A 13859-nucleotide genomic window follows, 5' to 3' on the forward strand; every position below is an offset into this window, starting at 1 on the left:
GGGGGAATTGGATAGTGTCCCACTAGAAATCGGTGCCTGGCGCAGGTCTTGGCCAGATATCCAGACAGACTAGCGGGCAAGAGATTAGCCTAGAAGTCTGGGTCCAACAGACAAGGATACTTCTAGCAATAGTAGCACTGCAGCAGCATGAAGTTAAGCAGATATCGACAAGATGGCCATTGCCCTTCACGGTGAACAGTCCCCTGAATACTCCGTACGCAGTGCAAAGATAAACAGGGGCATCAGCTGGTTAGGCGACGGACCATTGGGCCGTCAGCCTAGTGGCGGATAGTCGCAAATTTTGCAGGGAAATTGCCTGCATGACTAATGCCTCGTGTCTATGACGTCATGGCGGAGTCAATCCCGGCCTTGGCCCCGAGGCTCTGCAGTCGGCAGCCTGAGGCAACAATCAGACTACCTCGACAACGACAGCAATATTAGGAGAATCAACAAGATCCCTTTTGATAGCACTCATAGCCAAACCTCGATGGCTATCACATTATCATCACAGCTGCAGTGTGCACCTACACCGTCGGATACGTCGATCAACTCGGCAATCGGCATGAGGAATGGCAGCCGTTCGCGGTGGGTCTCCCGAGTGCAGGACGGATAAATCGGATGCTGGCCTGGGGCCACCCTGGTGGAGGCAAGCTGCTGTTTTCGTTTATTATCCAGCCTAGACCCCCATCGATGTGGTTCCTGTCCCTTTCGGTCGCTGCGCAAACAAAAATTGTTGTCCCTGGCCCTACCAGACCAGACTTCCCCTGTCGACCATCATGAACCGCGTCGACGAGGGACTCGAGCTGGCTGAGACCGATGCTCGGTCTCATGCTCTTGAGAAGGAGGAGGGCCCTGGACGGCCCTCCTCGTCAGGGACCACTGGATCGACCGGTTACAGCAGTTCCATCGATGAATACAATCCTCAGCTGCACACCCTCCAGTCGCGAACCACCGAGGTCGACCTCGAGCGCCATCGCACGAGTACCTCCCATGCCCTGAGCCGGATCGAAACTCAACGCCTTCAACATGCGATGACCGTGGGTGAGAGTGTCAAGTCGCGCGCCTCCCGCGCACCATTGCCTCGCATGGGTGCCAACAAGGAGTACCCGCCGCCTCTACCGGATCGTGAGGATTATGTCGTCGAGTTCGACGGACCAGAAGACCCCCTATATCCCCAGAATTGGGCGTTATCGACCAAGTACGTCTTTGCTTTGGAAGAAAACGGTGGCAGTTACTGACTTTTCGCTAGGTTGTACATCAGCGCCATGCTGGCCTTCACCAGTATCTGCAGTACCTTCGATTCGGCCATCTTCAGCTCCTCGACCACCAATGTTGCAAGGGTGTTCGGTGTCGGCATCGAAGTGGCCACGCTCTCCAGTTCGCTGTATATTTGTGGTTATGCATCCGGTCCGTTAGTCTGGGCGCCCCTGTCCGAGCTCAAGGGCCGTAAGCCCCCTATCGTCGTGGCCATGTTGGGATTCGGAATCTTCAACACCGCCGTCGCTGTCGCCAAGGATCTGCAGACGATCATGATCTGTCGCTTCTTCTGCGGTGTTTTCGGCAGTTGTCCGCTGGCTGTTGTGGCGGCTATCTTCTCCGATATCTACAACAACCGCACTCGTGGTGTCGCCATTGCCATGTTCGCTAGCACTGTGTTCCTGGGACCGCTCCTGGCACCGTTTATCGGAGGTTTCATCAACTCGTCGTACCTGGGCTGGCGCTGGACTGCATATATTCCCGCATTCATGGGTTATGCTGCATTCGTGATGAACACATTTTTCCTGAAGGAATCCTATCCGCCAGTCATTCTGGTCTCCAAGGCCGCGGAGCTGCGCCGTCGCACCAAGAACTGGGGTATACACGCGAAACAGGAGGAAATCGAAGTCGACTTGCGAGAGTTGGTGGTCAACAACTTCTCCCGCCCCATTCGGTTGCTGATCGGAGAGCCGTTGATCCTCGCGGTGACCATCTATCTCAGCTTCATCTATGGCTTGCTGTACTGCTTCCTCACGGCATACACTCTCGTCTTCCAGGGTGTGTACGGCATGTCCGCGGGTATCGGTGGGCTGACTTTGTTTGGCATGGTCGTCGGACTGGTCATTGCGGCGACGTACATCGTGCTCGACAGCCGGGGATACAACAAGAAGCTGGAAAAGAACGGCGGTATTCCCGTGCCGGAGTGGCGTCTTCCCCCTGTGATCGTCGGCGGTGCTCTCTTCGCTGCCGGTCTATTCTGGTTCGGCTGGACCGGTCACACGAAGAGCATCCCATGGATTGTCCCCACGCTGAGTGGACTGTTCACTGGGTTCGGCCTGTTGATCATCTTCATCCAGTTGTTCAACTATCTGATCGACACGTACCTGATGTTGTAAGTTTCCGGTTCCTATCCTAGTTCATCACTCAGTGCTAACGGATCTAGTGCCGCATCCGCCATCGCGGCCAACACCTTCTGCCGTTCCCTAGTGGCCGCCAGCTTCCCCCTCTTCTCGCGTCAGATGTTCGACAACATGGGTATCCAATGGGCCGCTACGCTGCTGGGATGCGTGGCCGCTGTATTGGTCCCTATCCCCGTTTGTTTCTGGTTTTTTGGAAAGAGTCTGAGAAAGCGAAGCAAGTTCGCCCCTTTCTATGAAAAGGTGGCCGAATCGCACGCCGCTGATGACGGAGTTGAGGAGGAGAACGGAATTCTGGAGGCTAATCGCTCATAAAAGTGTTTATATAGTGGTGAAAGAGATGACGTTATACCCCGTATGTAATAATGATAATGTTGATTGTCGGAGTGTTATGTACCACCAGAAGCTAGACTGTTGTTTATGTTGAGTGTCGTTGAATCAGTCTCCTGCAAGGGTCGGGTTTCTGACGTGTCACCTATTCCGCTTAATGGATATAAATACGGCACCCGCTTTATGTAATCAAGGTGCTGTAGTGTAGTGGTCATCATGAAACGTTGTGGTTTTCCGCAGCGCCGTTTCGACCTGGGTTCGATTCCCAGCAGCGCCAAAATTGGCGTTTGTGCTTGATTACATTTTTGCTTTTACTCCTTTATTTCAACCAGTCAGGCTGTTCCCTTTCATTTCTTTCCCCATTGGGTCCGGATCGTGTGTACTAGTTGCGATCGGAGGAACCTGGTGGAGATAAGCTTCTTTGATAAGATGAGATACTGTGTGTAATCTCGTCCTTGACAGTAAGAATCGAAATAAGAAATGATCGGCTCATTGAACCCAATGACTTTTGTTATAGGCTGGGACGCTCCTGGGGAATTGAATAGCTTAGGTATGCTTCTAGAGTCTCCTGTTGGTGAAGAGGGCGAGGTCCCTGCTGCCGCTGGGTTAGAAATCTGGGCCACTAGGCCCGGGATGCGGATTGCTTATGGGCTGCTCAACAGGGTCTTTCACCTGCATGCAGTGGCGTCATGTGATGGCTGGAGGCCAGGTTATAGCCATTGTGGGTGTAGGATAAACTATCTCTCGGTTTATAGTTTGTTGGTATGAATCAAGTGCCCTACTCTAATTTGAACTCTCCATTGTAGCTATCACTGTGAAAGTACTTGATCCCATGGGGAGAGATATATATTTCTACCCTACAGCTCCACTATGATGTCCGTAAATATACAGTAGCCACCTCGAAAAATTTACCTCAAATAGCAAGTCTCTGGAATTTAATTTGCCTTTCCGATTGACTTACTAGTCCACACCAAAAGCTTTCTCCAAATAGCCGACCCATTGCATAGGAAATCATGTATTCCCTGACCCAGCAAACCTGGACAAAAGAGTGTGCGCTGGGTATATACCAAATTGCTCGGGTTAGCTTCAACAACGGCCGGGTGGCCTAATGGTAAGGCATTAGTTTCCGGTACTAGGGATTGCGTGTTCGAGTCACGCCTCGGTCGATATCTTTTTGATTTTTTTTTTGGTGAGTGTGGTGGTAGAGTGGAGCTGCAGGGCGGGGAAACGAGCTAGCCTATGAGGTTAGCGGGCGTGACGGCCCTGACCCCGGCTGCTTACTATCTTTACTTTTGATGCAGGCTACAACCATGTACTTGCTCCATTATCTCTGTGCAGTAACGACCGTCAGCCACACCCAAATCCAGGACTGGAAACCATGGCAAGGTCAGGCAAGCTAGGAGTAGCCGACTCTATCACTTAGAAAACCGATTGGGGGATCGGATAGCGAGCCCCCCTACATGAGTTGATCTACATGTTGCCAACGCTCATCGCTTCCGCCAGACCAAGGGCTCTTAAAGAGAGAGATAATCTCGGTACTGCGGACTGGGCTTCTAGATAGATCCACGGTCTAGAATGATTCATGTACGGTGTCTTGAGATGCTTGGCAGGCGTATCTAGAAGGAGCTTGACGAAGGCCTTTGTGAATGTGGCTTTTTTTTGGGACATGCTTGAGGTGACGAAGCCCCCTAGAAAGCCTGAACGTGCAACAATCCAGGAGGAAGACATGCGTGAAGGTGTGAAGGACACCAAGGTCTGAAACACGGAGACATTCTGCAGCGAAGTCAAATAAGCTGTTGAGGTGCCTGGTTGGCTTGTAGGCGAGGATCACGTATTCTGATCACGTTGGCCACTACCAAGGCGCTCTTCTTCTTCTTTCCGGCTGTAGTCTAGATAGCGAATATAACTAATATCTTCAACTCCCTGAGCTATAGCTTATAACAGATTATAAGCCCAGGCATATATACTTTGACATTAATTTTATATTATTTTTCATCATTTTAAGTATTTTTTTTAATCATTTATACGTATAGTATATCCTAGAGGACCCCTCAGTATAATAATTCCTATTATATATTAAATAACTATGATTACTCCTGAAGATTACTAATCTTACTACTTATTACTATTTTATAAATCTATAAACCATATAATTCCTACTTACTAAGGCCCGGTACAGTTTAATAGTATTATTTAACTAGTTAAATTAAGAATTAGGTCCACGCTGGTCCCGTAGAAATAGCTATTAAAAAAGAATTAGTATTATTTATATATATTACTAAAGATAATATAATAATAATTATTCTAATTATATAAGTAGATTATATATTAATAAAGCTGCTAGAAAGTCTTGATAGTATTCTAGAATTATTAAAAAAATATATTAATTACATAACCTGGACCTTCAGGATTAATTAATTATTAAAAAATATAAAATTATAAGATCTAATTAATAAGAATCTTATTAAATCTGTATAAATAAGTGAAAAATATACTCTTTAATATATTATTTTAATTAATCTTTAAATATAATTTATTAACCAACTATCAAAAGATGTTCTGTAGAAGTTTATAGCCTTAAATAATATTAAAAATTATATAGATAAAGCTTTTAAAATTATTTACTAGATTATTTTAGACTACGGCTATATTCTTTATTAGATAATATTTATAGATTTTATATAGAAGAAATAATCTGATTTCTTTATAATATTATAATTTATTAATAAATTTAAAATAGTATATACAGTAATTAAGTAGCTAGATTATATCTTAATACTATATTACTTTCTACTTTTTTTATTTTAGTAAGTTAAATTAGATTTTTTAAATTAGACTACTAATGTAAAATTTAACCTATCTAATAATATAGTTAAAATATTTATAAAATTATAATTTTTTAATTACTACAGGAATGCTACAGAAAAAAAAATAAATTAAATTAAATAAATATAATAGTATTTATTATAAAATTTAAAATTTTTATTTAATCTATTACATTAGATACTTCTAAAAGAAAAGAATCTGGTTAAAAGAAGTATATCTTCCTAAGAAAAAAAATATTAATAAAGAAATACTTAATTAAAATAAGAGACTAAATACCCGGGTATATTAATAATATATATATCTATTATAGAAACTATAGTTATATTATTTTTAAATATTAGTATCTCACTTTTAATATTTAATTAGTAAATTAAATTTCTTTTTATAATAATATTTAATTCTATATCTTTAAAAAGAAGTTAAAATTATTAAAATTAGTAATACTGGTAAAGGAGACTACGTCTTTAAAAATATTAGAATTAGTAATTAAAGTCTATATAATCTTTAATATAAAGTTAAATATTAATTTTAATAATAATATTTTTAGTATAAATTTCAGCAGTATAGCAATCTAGCTATTTAATAATTTATTATTATATTAGATTTATAATATTAATAGCTTTTAATATTTTATTTTAGACTATACTACGCTTACTAATTTTTATAAATTAAAATTATAAGATTATTATATATATAGTATCTTAGACAGGGAAATAATAATTATTAAAATAATAAATTATATAACTATTTTTATTAAAATAAATAGTAATATTATAATATTAAATATTATAATATATTATTAATTTTTCTTATTTTATAGATTACTATCTGTGTAACAGCTCTAATTAAATTTTAAAATTTATAAAATTAATAAAGATTATACCCTACAGAAGATTTAAAATAATAAAATTATTAATTATATAAAAGTTATAAAAAATATATCCTTTATTATATTAACAGATTCTGGGATTGCTATAACTATTATAAATCTTTTTCTATTATATTATTAATATAGTTATATAAGATTTTAATATATTACTTTAACCACATATTCTCATTAAATTAAAGTTAAATATTATAATAATATATATTACGAAGCATGCTATTTTAATAAAACTAAATAATTAATCTCATGGATTCTTATTCCAAAGACTAAAGATCCTATAGAACTCTAGTATATAGATATCTAGAAAGTAAGCCTTGTTAGCTATAAAAATTATAATTACTTTTTAATTATAATTAATAATACTATTTATTTAATTTATATTATTTTATTAAAACACAAGAGCAATACTTTAATAAAACTTATAAAAATAAACTCTAAATATAAGAATATAGTTAGTTATTATATAGCAGCGTGATATTTTAATAATAATAAAAAATTTAACTACTTTAAAAAATAGGCCACCTATAAAAATTATAGAATTTATATAATTTTATCACTATCTTATACTTCTAAAACTAATAATTTTTTAGAAAGATATAGCGGCCTAATTAATTAAATAAATAAAATTATAATAATTAATTCTAGATTACTAGGACATCTCTAGCCCTATACTATTTAAATAATTATATAGATTTTAAATTATTTAATACCAGCTAAAAGTAATATTAAGAAGACCTTTATATACTAATACTAGTTATTTTATAATTTTCTAAATCTAGATACTTTATTTAATTTTTTATATATCTTTAAATACTGTTTGTATGTCTATATTCCTACTAAGAATTGTATTATATCTAGAAAAATAAAATTATAAACTATAATTAATTATCTTATCAGCTTTAATAGAGATAATAATTATATATATTATATTTAGATGCCTGAATCTAATAAGATTAAATATTCCTAAAATATTACTTTTCATGAAAATAAAATATATAAAAATAACTATAAAAATTTTATTAAAACTATTATTAGATTTAATTTTAGTAGTTTAATTACTCCAGAATTAGAAGAATCTGCGAGATTTAATAATACTTTTCTATATTAAAAATTATTAAATAATATAAAATTTTTTATTTCTATTAATTAAGTTACTGATAATATTATTACTGGTAAAGTAATAATAATTTCTATTTCTATAGAATTTATTAAGAAAAAGATCCTATACTTAATTAAAAATTCTTATGAATATAAATCTATCTTTATTAAATATAAGAAATAAAATTTTTAATTAAATATAATCTTTATTCTAGAAAAACTTACAATTCTAAGATAATTAAAATATACTACTAAAAATAAGACACTCTAATAGTACGGCTATAAATAATTTATTATTATTAATTATAAAGCTACTTTACTAAGACTTAAGTACTATGAGATTATAGTTTTTTTTATCTATACTAAAATAATAAAGTCCCTCTTAATACTATACTAGAAATAGGTGATAGATATACAGATTAATAAAATTAAAAAAATAGAAATATATAATATTGTAAAAAAGTTAGCAAATATTTAAATAATTTTAAAAAAATAAATATTTAATTTTAAGATTAATACTAAGGGTTTTATCATCTAATTTTATATATAATAGATTATATATAATAACCATTAAATATTTAGTAAAGATTATAATAAATCTTTTATATCTATAGTAAGTAAAATAGTTTTTAAACTATTTCTTACTACTATAATAATTAAGAATTTTATTTAAAAATAGTAGAATATTATCTCCACCTATCTACATATATAAATTAAAGATAGGTAAATATTTATAAAATAATTAATTAAATATTATAAAAATCCGGAGGACCACGTCTGCGAATTAAAATAAATATTATATAATTTTTATTAAATTATATTATTTTAATATTATATATTTACTAATAAATTACTCAAAATAAGCTTCGAGACTATGCTAGAGAACCCTTATATTTATAAAAATAATAATATTTTATTTATTATATATATTAATAATTTAATTACCGTAGGCCCCAGTAAGAATAATCTCATAATAATTAAATAATATTTAAATTAAGTATTTAATTTAAAAAATTTAAGTAAGTTTAAGATATTTCTTAACTATAATATCTCGCGTAACTATAAAAAAAAATTAATATTACTATCTTAGTTTATATATATAAAAGAGTTTTTAATTATAATAAGTATAAAAAATTATTTATATATTTATTTTTTAATAACTCCGGCCTATAGCAAGGCTAATTAGACTAATATAATTTATAAAAATATTAATACTACTGAATATTAATAACTTATTAGATATTTAAATTAATTAATTATTAAATTATACTTTAATTTACACTAAATTATCTTCTATTTATAATATTATATATACTTTTCTACGCTCGCCGATTCCAAAACAATAAAATTAATATATTATTATATAAAGAAATTATCTAATCTTAATATCATACTTATTATAAATTATATAAAGAAGATTGAGATTTACATAAATACAGTCTATATAAATTATAAAAATAATAAATCTATTAAAGATTATATTATATTCTACATTAGCAGCTTAATCTTATAGACTTTAAGTAAATAAGGTATTATGATATTCTTATTTACTATTACTAAATATTACGCGTATGATTTAACTATAAAAAAGATTCTATATATCAAGAAACTAATTTTTATATTTAATTTAAAAATATTAAATAATAATAAGATATCCGTGTTTAGTAACACAGCTAATTTATTAAGAATATTAAACTATAATATTTATATAAGATCTATAAAATAGCTAGATAATTATTTTCTATTTATCGCGGATCTTATTAAAAAAAATTTAATTAAGATAATCTACATATCCAGAGCAGCTAATCCTATAAATAGTTTTACTAAGTTATTAGATCCGGAGGCATTCATCACTTTTAAAGATCTACTAGAAATAAAATGGTATTTTATAACTAAGGGATTAGGAACTACCGTAATAGGTAAGAATACTTAATATAATAATAATAATTTCTTATTTAGGTATTTACTTTAGCTTTATATTTAATCTAATACGGACCCTTTCTCACCTAGAGAACTATATTAAGGTGTCTGGTTAGCTTATAAGTAAGGATTATATGTTCTGATCATGTTAGCTACTACTAAGGCGCTCTTCTTCTTCTTTCCAGCCGTAGCCTAGATAGCGAATACAACCAACATCTTCAACTCCCTGAGCTGTAGCTCACAACATAAGCTATACTTGCGCGCGAAGATTAGATTAGCTCGGTCGATCTATAGATTTGGGAGATGAGGTATCCTCATTACCTGGGATAGGATATATTAGTATCTAGTATTAGCCATTAATATATCCTACTAAGTTAGAAGTTCTTTCATTACATTATGTTCCTTAGTGTCTAAGATGTGGCAAACTATTATATATACGCATGTGCTTCTCCGCTTCGTGGCAATCGATGGTATCACCTCGTTTTGCTGCATTACCATACCATAGGTATATGTACCATTATTTCAAAACCATACTCATGAACAACGGTCCATTGGCCAAATGGTAAGGCATCGGACTCCTAATCCGGAGATTGTGGGTTCGAGCCCCATGTGGATCGCTTTGTATTTTTCTTTTTTTACCCTCACCACCGGTGCCTTTTTGAGAGGCGTCCCGGGCATATCAGTTAACGATAGTACGGAAATTTGTTTTTATTTTCATCTCTCCCTGAAACGACAAAATTATGACGTTATTTCGCCCACTCACCACTCTGCGGCTTGGTTTGATCATGGGATTTGCACATCCTATCATCTAGTAGTACTTCCAACATCTATAGTCATGCTTTTTCGAGGATGAATTTCAACATTAGGCCAACAGTAGCACTCGATTCCATTAATGAATATCTTTCTCCATGCTTAGCCAAGTCCTGCCTCCCGAGCGCATCCAGGGACTCCCGGCACCACTAGGTGATTGCGACCAAAGCAACCCGTCCCCATAACAAGCTCCTTCAGCGGTTGATTGATAAAGCTCGAGCCCCCTTTAAAATATTCCTCGCTGAAAAGAAGCACCTGAGTTTCCAACCCTGGAGAGTGTCTACACCATGGAAGACGTAGGCCTGGAAGGACATTGTATGTCATCGATTGCAGCCTCCAAACCAATCCCTCTGCTCACTCCGGAGGCTATCAGGCAAATACAAGTTGAGGATCTGCCGATATTCGCCGAAAATCGTCAAAGTCTTCATTCCAGGGATAGGGATAAAGAGGGCAAGCTGGTATACTGTGAATGATGTCTGTTGACCTCTGTAGACAAGCCCATACATGAACAAGGTCTTTTGTGAGGTGTCAAGAACTGAACCCATCAATCATAAATTATAGGAGACTAGACTCCCGATTGCCTGATACGGTATCTGCAATACTTGTCTAAAGCCGGAGCACAATCTTCCCAACCTGTTTCCCCTGCCACACATACTCGACAGCCTCCTCGGCTTGCTCAAATGGGAAGACCTTGTCAATAAGATCATGAAGCGGCATTTCAGAAGCTGACAGAGCGGCACAAAAGTCTTCCATATCATGCTTTGAACCCGCGTTGATGCCCCTATACACATTAGCTCCTGGCCAGAACAACCTGACGATGCTCACCTGAGGTTGATTCTCCGGTCAATAAGAGTAGGAATCAGCTCACGCAGGTCTGCGGGATTCTGCTTCGAAAGATAGCCAACCTGGCTGACAACCCCACCTCGTCGAGTGCATCTCAGACTCTTGACCAGGGAGCCCGTTCCGCCGTTTTCCACGATGATGTCGACCCCCACACCATCGGTAAGCTTAAGCACCTCCTGATCCCATTCAGGGATCTGAGAATAGTTAACAGTCAAGATTGGCGGACTTGGATACTTCATCTTCATTTGATGAAGCTTCTCATCGCTCGACGATGTCAGAATCACCCGTAGACCAGCAGCTCGTGCAAGCTTGAGAGCAAACACACTCACACCCCCCGTCCCTTGCCTTCATCAGCACCAAACTCCCCACAAAGACAGGAATACACACCTTGAATAAGCACCGTCTGTCCAATACGCATCCCCTTCAACGCCGACCATGCCGTCACCCCAGCACACGGAATCATGGCGGCATCCACCCAATCCAGGTACTCAGGGAGCTTACACAGAACTCGCTCATCAAATACGATATGATCAGCCATCACTCCGTCTTCGTCTGCAGCCAACCACGAACGCTTGGTCTCTCGCCCGGAGATGTTCTCTGTGTCCGTGATGGGTGCGGCTCGGTCCCCAACCGTCAAAGTTGTCACCTTGTCTCCGATGGCGATTACCTCGCCTGCTGCATCATTGCACAGAATGCCGTGTGGGATAACAGGCCAGGGATTTCCCCCGTTTGCTATGTTGGCGTCGCGATAGTTGAGAGCGACTGCGTGAATCCTCAGCAGGACGGCGGTTGGTGAGAGGGGTAGTGGGAGGGCTTCTGTAATCAGCTGCAGCTTGGGTGTGCCTATAGTATGGTCATCAGTGCGGCGAAAGGCACGACGGTGCGTGACTTTTGAGTTCGACATGTTCTTTTGGACTGTTGACGTGGAATTTCTTTGTATCAAATGTCTGGTGAGTGTTGGTTTCCCCTCGATAACGCAGGACTGGGTCTAAGCAACTATTTCCCTTGCCTCAAGTAGCCTGTTGGCTGGAATGGACATACGCCCTTTAAAATAGCATCTCTCCTGGTCGTTCCTGAAGATCATCGGGTAGGGAACCCGACAGTATGAGCGGGGTGTTGTCGACATCCCGACATCCCGACAGACGTCATTCCGGATATAAATCCGGAACCGTACATTCACAGTCAACTTCTCCCAGATAGCAAGATAAAATATCAAAGCATGGGTTATTTCTACTGTTTGACCACCGAGAAGTATGAAACACTTGTTGTCGTCATTTTACTGCCACTAGAGTAGGTATTGGTCTCCGTTACTCCGTAGACCGAAAAGATTGGAACATGGACAGCATCTAGTATCCAAGTAGTCGCAAGTCCTTGAGGGCGCGAGTGCGTCCTGACATGTTTGCAAAGTTGTAGGTTGCAATCTCCAAACTGCTACGTCGATAGAAAGCAGCCGGAAGTTTGAGGGGATGCGCAAGTCGGCCCTACCGTATAGATCCGAATCAATATACGGAGTACACCAATCACAAGCTTAAACGGTAACGGCTTCTCCAGGGGCAGCATCCATGGGCAGGGCACCGTAAAAGAGAACAAAAAGACATGGTCCATGTTCTGGAAAAAATCGACCTTGATGGGGCTCGAACCCACAATCTCCGGATTAGGAGTCCGGTGCCTTACCATTTGGCCACAAGGCCGTAATTTCGAACGGACTTTGCTTAACAATTGGATTAGAGGGGTACCTTGATACCTAAATAAGCCTAGGACAAGAAGAGGGGAAAGACCAACCAAGAGCTATCCGTGGCTGGTTTTTAACATGTTTAACATGGCTGTATCAAGCCTTATGGCCACCAGCTCCTAACCGATAAATACAAAGGGGATGGAATTCCTACGGTCGCGTGACCGCGGGTCCGTAAGCTCCAAGCTAAGGACTGTAGTCATGAACTTGGGCCGCCCCTCAGCGCAGTCAGACTACATCTCAAGCACAGGGTCTGCGGCTACTGTCGCTTATACCATCGTGCTGAGGGGGGACAATCCTATTATTTTAGTTTCATCGATTATTTTTTCAAACGCATAAGATCTAGTCATCCCAGCCACCTTCCCGGCTCAGGGATACGTGTCTGAACTATGGCTCACCAAGCTCACAATATCTGCTGGAACATTCTAGCCAACAATCTCATCCATCGATCACCAGCATACCCGGACGCTGATCTGGCCTCAAATCTGTACTTTCGGTTCAAGCCCGCGCAGGGGAAGGAGGTCGGCTACTTTGCCGAGTCTTTTGCTCGGAACATCGCAGAACACACCAAATGCGAGCGACAGAAGTATCCAGCCAAGTTCGATCCAATTCAACCGGATGAGGTGCTCCTAGATGATCGGACTGCGGAAAGGATCCGGCCGATGGCATACAAATGGTGTAAAGCCTACCGGGGATGGTCGATTGCAAGGAGGGTCGACAAGACCGCTGGACTGTGTCCCCATCGCGACGACGACGGTTTCTTTGCCTGTGGATGCCCTTTGCCCTTCTCGGAACGAAAGGGCTCAGCCTTTCTCCGCCGCTATCAAAGCAATCACTGCTATCAATTCTTCGATGTCAATGGCGCGGCCTTTTACAATTTGCAGGTGGTCAACGCGCTCTTGGTCCTGGGCGAGATGGAGACGGTCCTGCGTATCTGCAGCCTTGAGAACGACCTGGCAAGGTGGATGGAGATGTACGAATGTTACTGTGTGGTATGCCCTCGATGAGCAGCAGCGCCCCC

The 13859-nt window shown here is 38.5% G+C and overlaps 3 protein-coding genes and 4 non-coding genes across 7 annotated transcripts; 5 read left to right on the forward strand and 2 right to left on the reverse strand.

The window, feature by feature from the left end:
* Positions 1 to 776: 776 nt before the first annotated feature.
* On the forward strand, positions 777 to 2708 carry BO80DRAFT_435857 (MFS transporter; the record flags this gene model as incomplete). Its single annotated transcript, XM_025720928.1, has 3 exons — positions 777 to 1198; positions 1250 to 2368; positions 2405 to 2708. The coding sequence occupies 3 exons, from the start codon at positions 777 to 779 to the stop codon at positions 2706 to 2708; spliced, it is 1845 nt and encodes a 614-aa protein (XP_025574220.1).
* A 208-nt stretch (positions 2709 to 2916) lies between these two features.
* Positions 2917 to 3000, forward strand: BO80DRAFT_t195. Its single transcript has one exon. It is a non-coding gene; the product is annotated as a tRNA-His (tRNA).
* Positions 3001 to 3817: 817 nt separating this feature from the next.
* On the forward strand, positions 3818 to 3889 carry BO80DRAFT_t196. The gene has a single exon. It is a non-coding gene; the product is annotated as a tRNA-Arg (tRNA).
* A 6109-nt stretch (positions 3890 to 9998) lies between these two features.
* Positions 9999 to 10070, forward strand: BO80DRAFT_t197. Its single transcript has one exon. It is a non-coding gene; the product is annotated as a tRNA-Arg (tRNA).
* Positions 10071 to 10780: 710 nt separating this feature from the next.
* On the reverse strand, positions 10781 to 12154 carry BO80DRAFT_409698 (zinc-dependent alcohol dehydrogenase family protein). Its single transcript, XM_025717892.1, has 3 exons — positions 11494 to 12154; positions 11089 to 11446; positions 10781 to 11044 (listed from the first exon to the last, which is right to left on the reverse strand). The coding sequence occupies exons 1-3, from the start codon at positions 12008 to 12010 to the stop codon at positions 10870 to 10872; spliced, it is 1050 nt and encodes a 349-aa protein (XP_025574221.1). The 5' UTR covers positions 12011 to 12154; the 3' UTR covers positions 10781 to 10869.
* A 571-nt stretch (positions 12155 to 12725) lies between these two features.
* BO80DRAFT_t198 lies at positions 12726 to 12797 on the reverse strand. The gene has a single exon. It is a non-coding gene; the product is annotated as a tRNA-Arg (tRNA).
* A 430-nt stretch (positions 12798 to 13227) lies between these two features.
* Positions 13228 to 13845, forward strand: BO80DRAFT_446219 (uncharacterized protein; the record flags this gene model as incomplete). The annotated part of the gene is made up of 1 exon (XM_025721545.1): positions 13228 to 13845. The coding sequence occupies one exon, from the start codon at positions 13228 to 13230 to the stop codon at positions 13843 to 13845; it is 618 nt and encodes a 205-aa protein (XP_025574222.1).
* Between the last annotated feature and the right edge of the window lie 14 nt (positions 13846 to 13859).

The sequence above is a fragment of the Aspergillus ibericus genome, assembly GCF_003184845.1.
Source record: "Aspergillus ibericus CBS 121593 unplaced genomic scaffold BO80scaffold_26, whole genome shotgun sequence".
In the NCBI taxonomy this organism is placed as follows: domain Eukaryota; kingdom Fungi; phylum Ascomycota; class Eurotiomycetes; order Eurotiales; family Aspergillaceae; genus Aspergillus; species Aspergillus ibericus.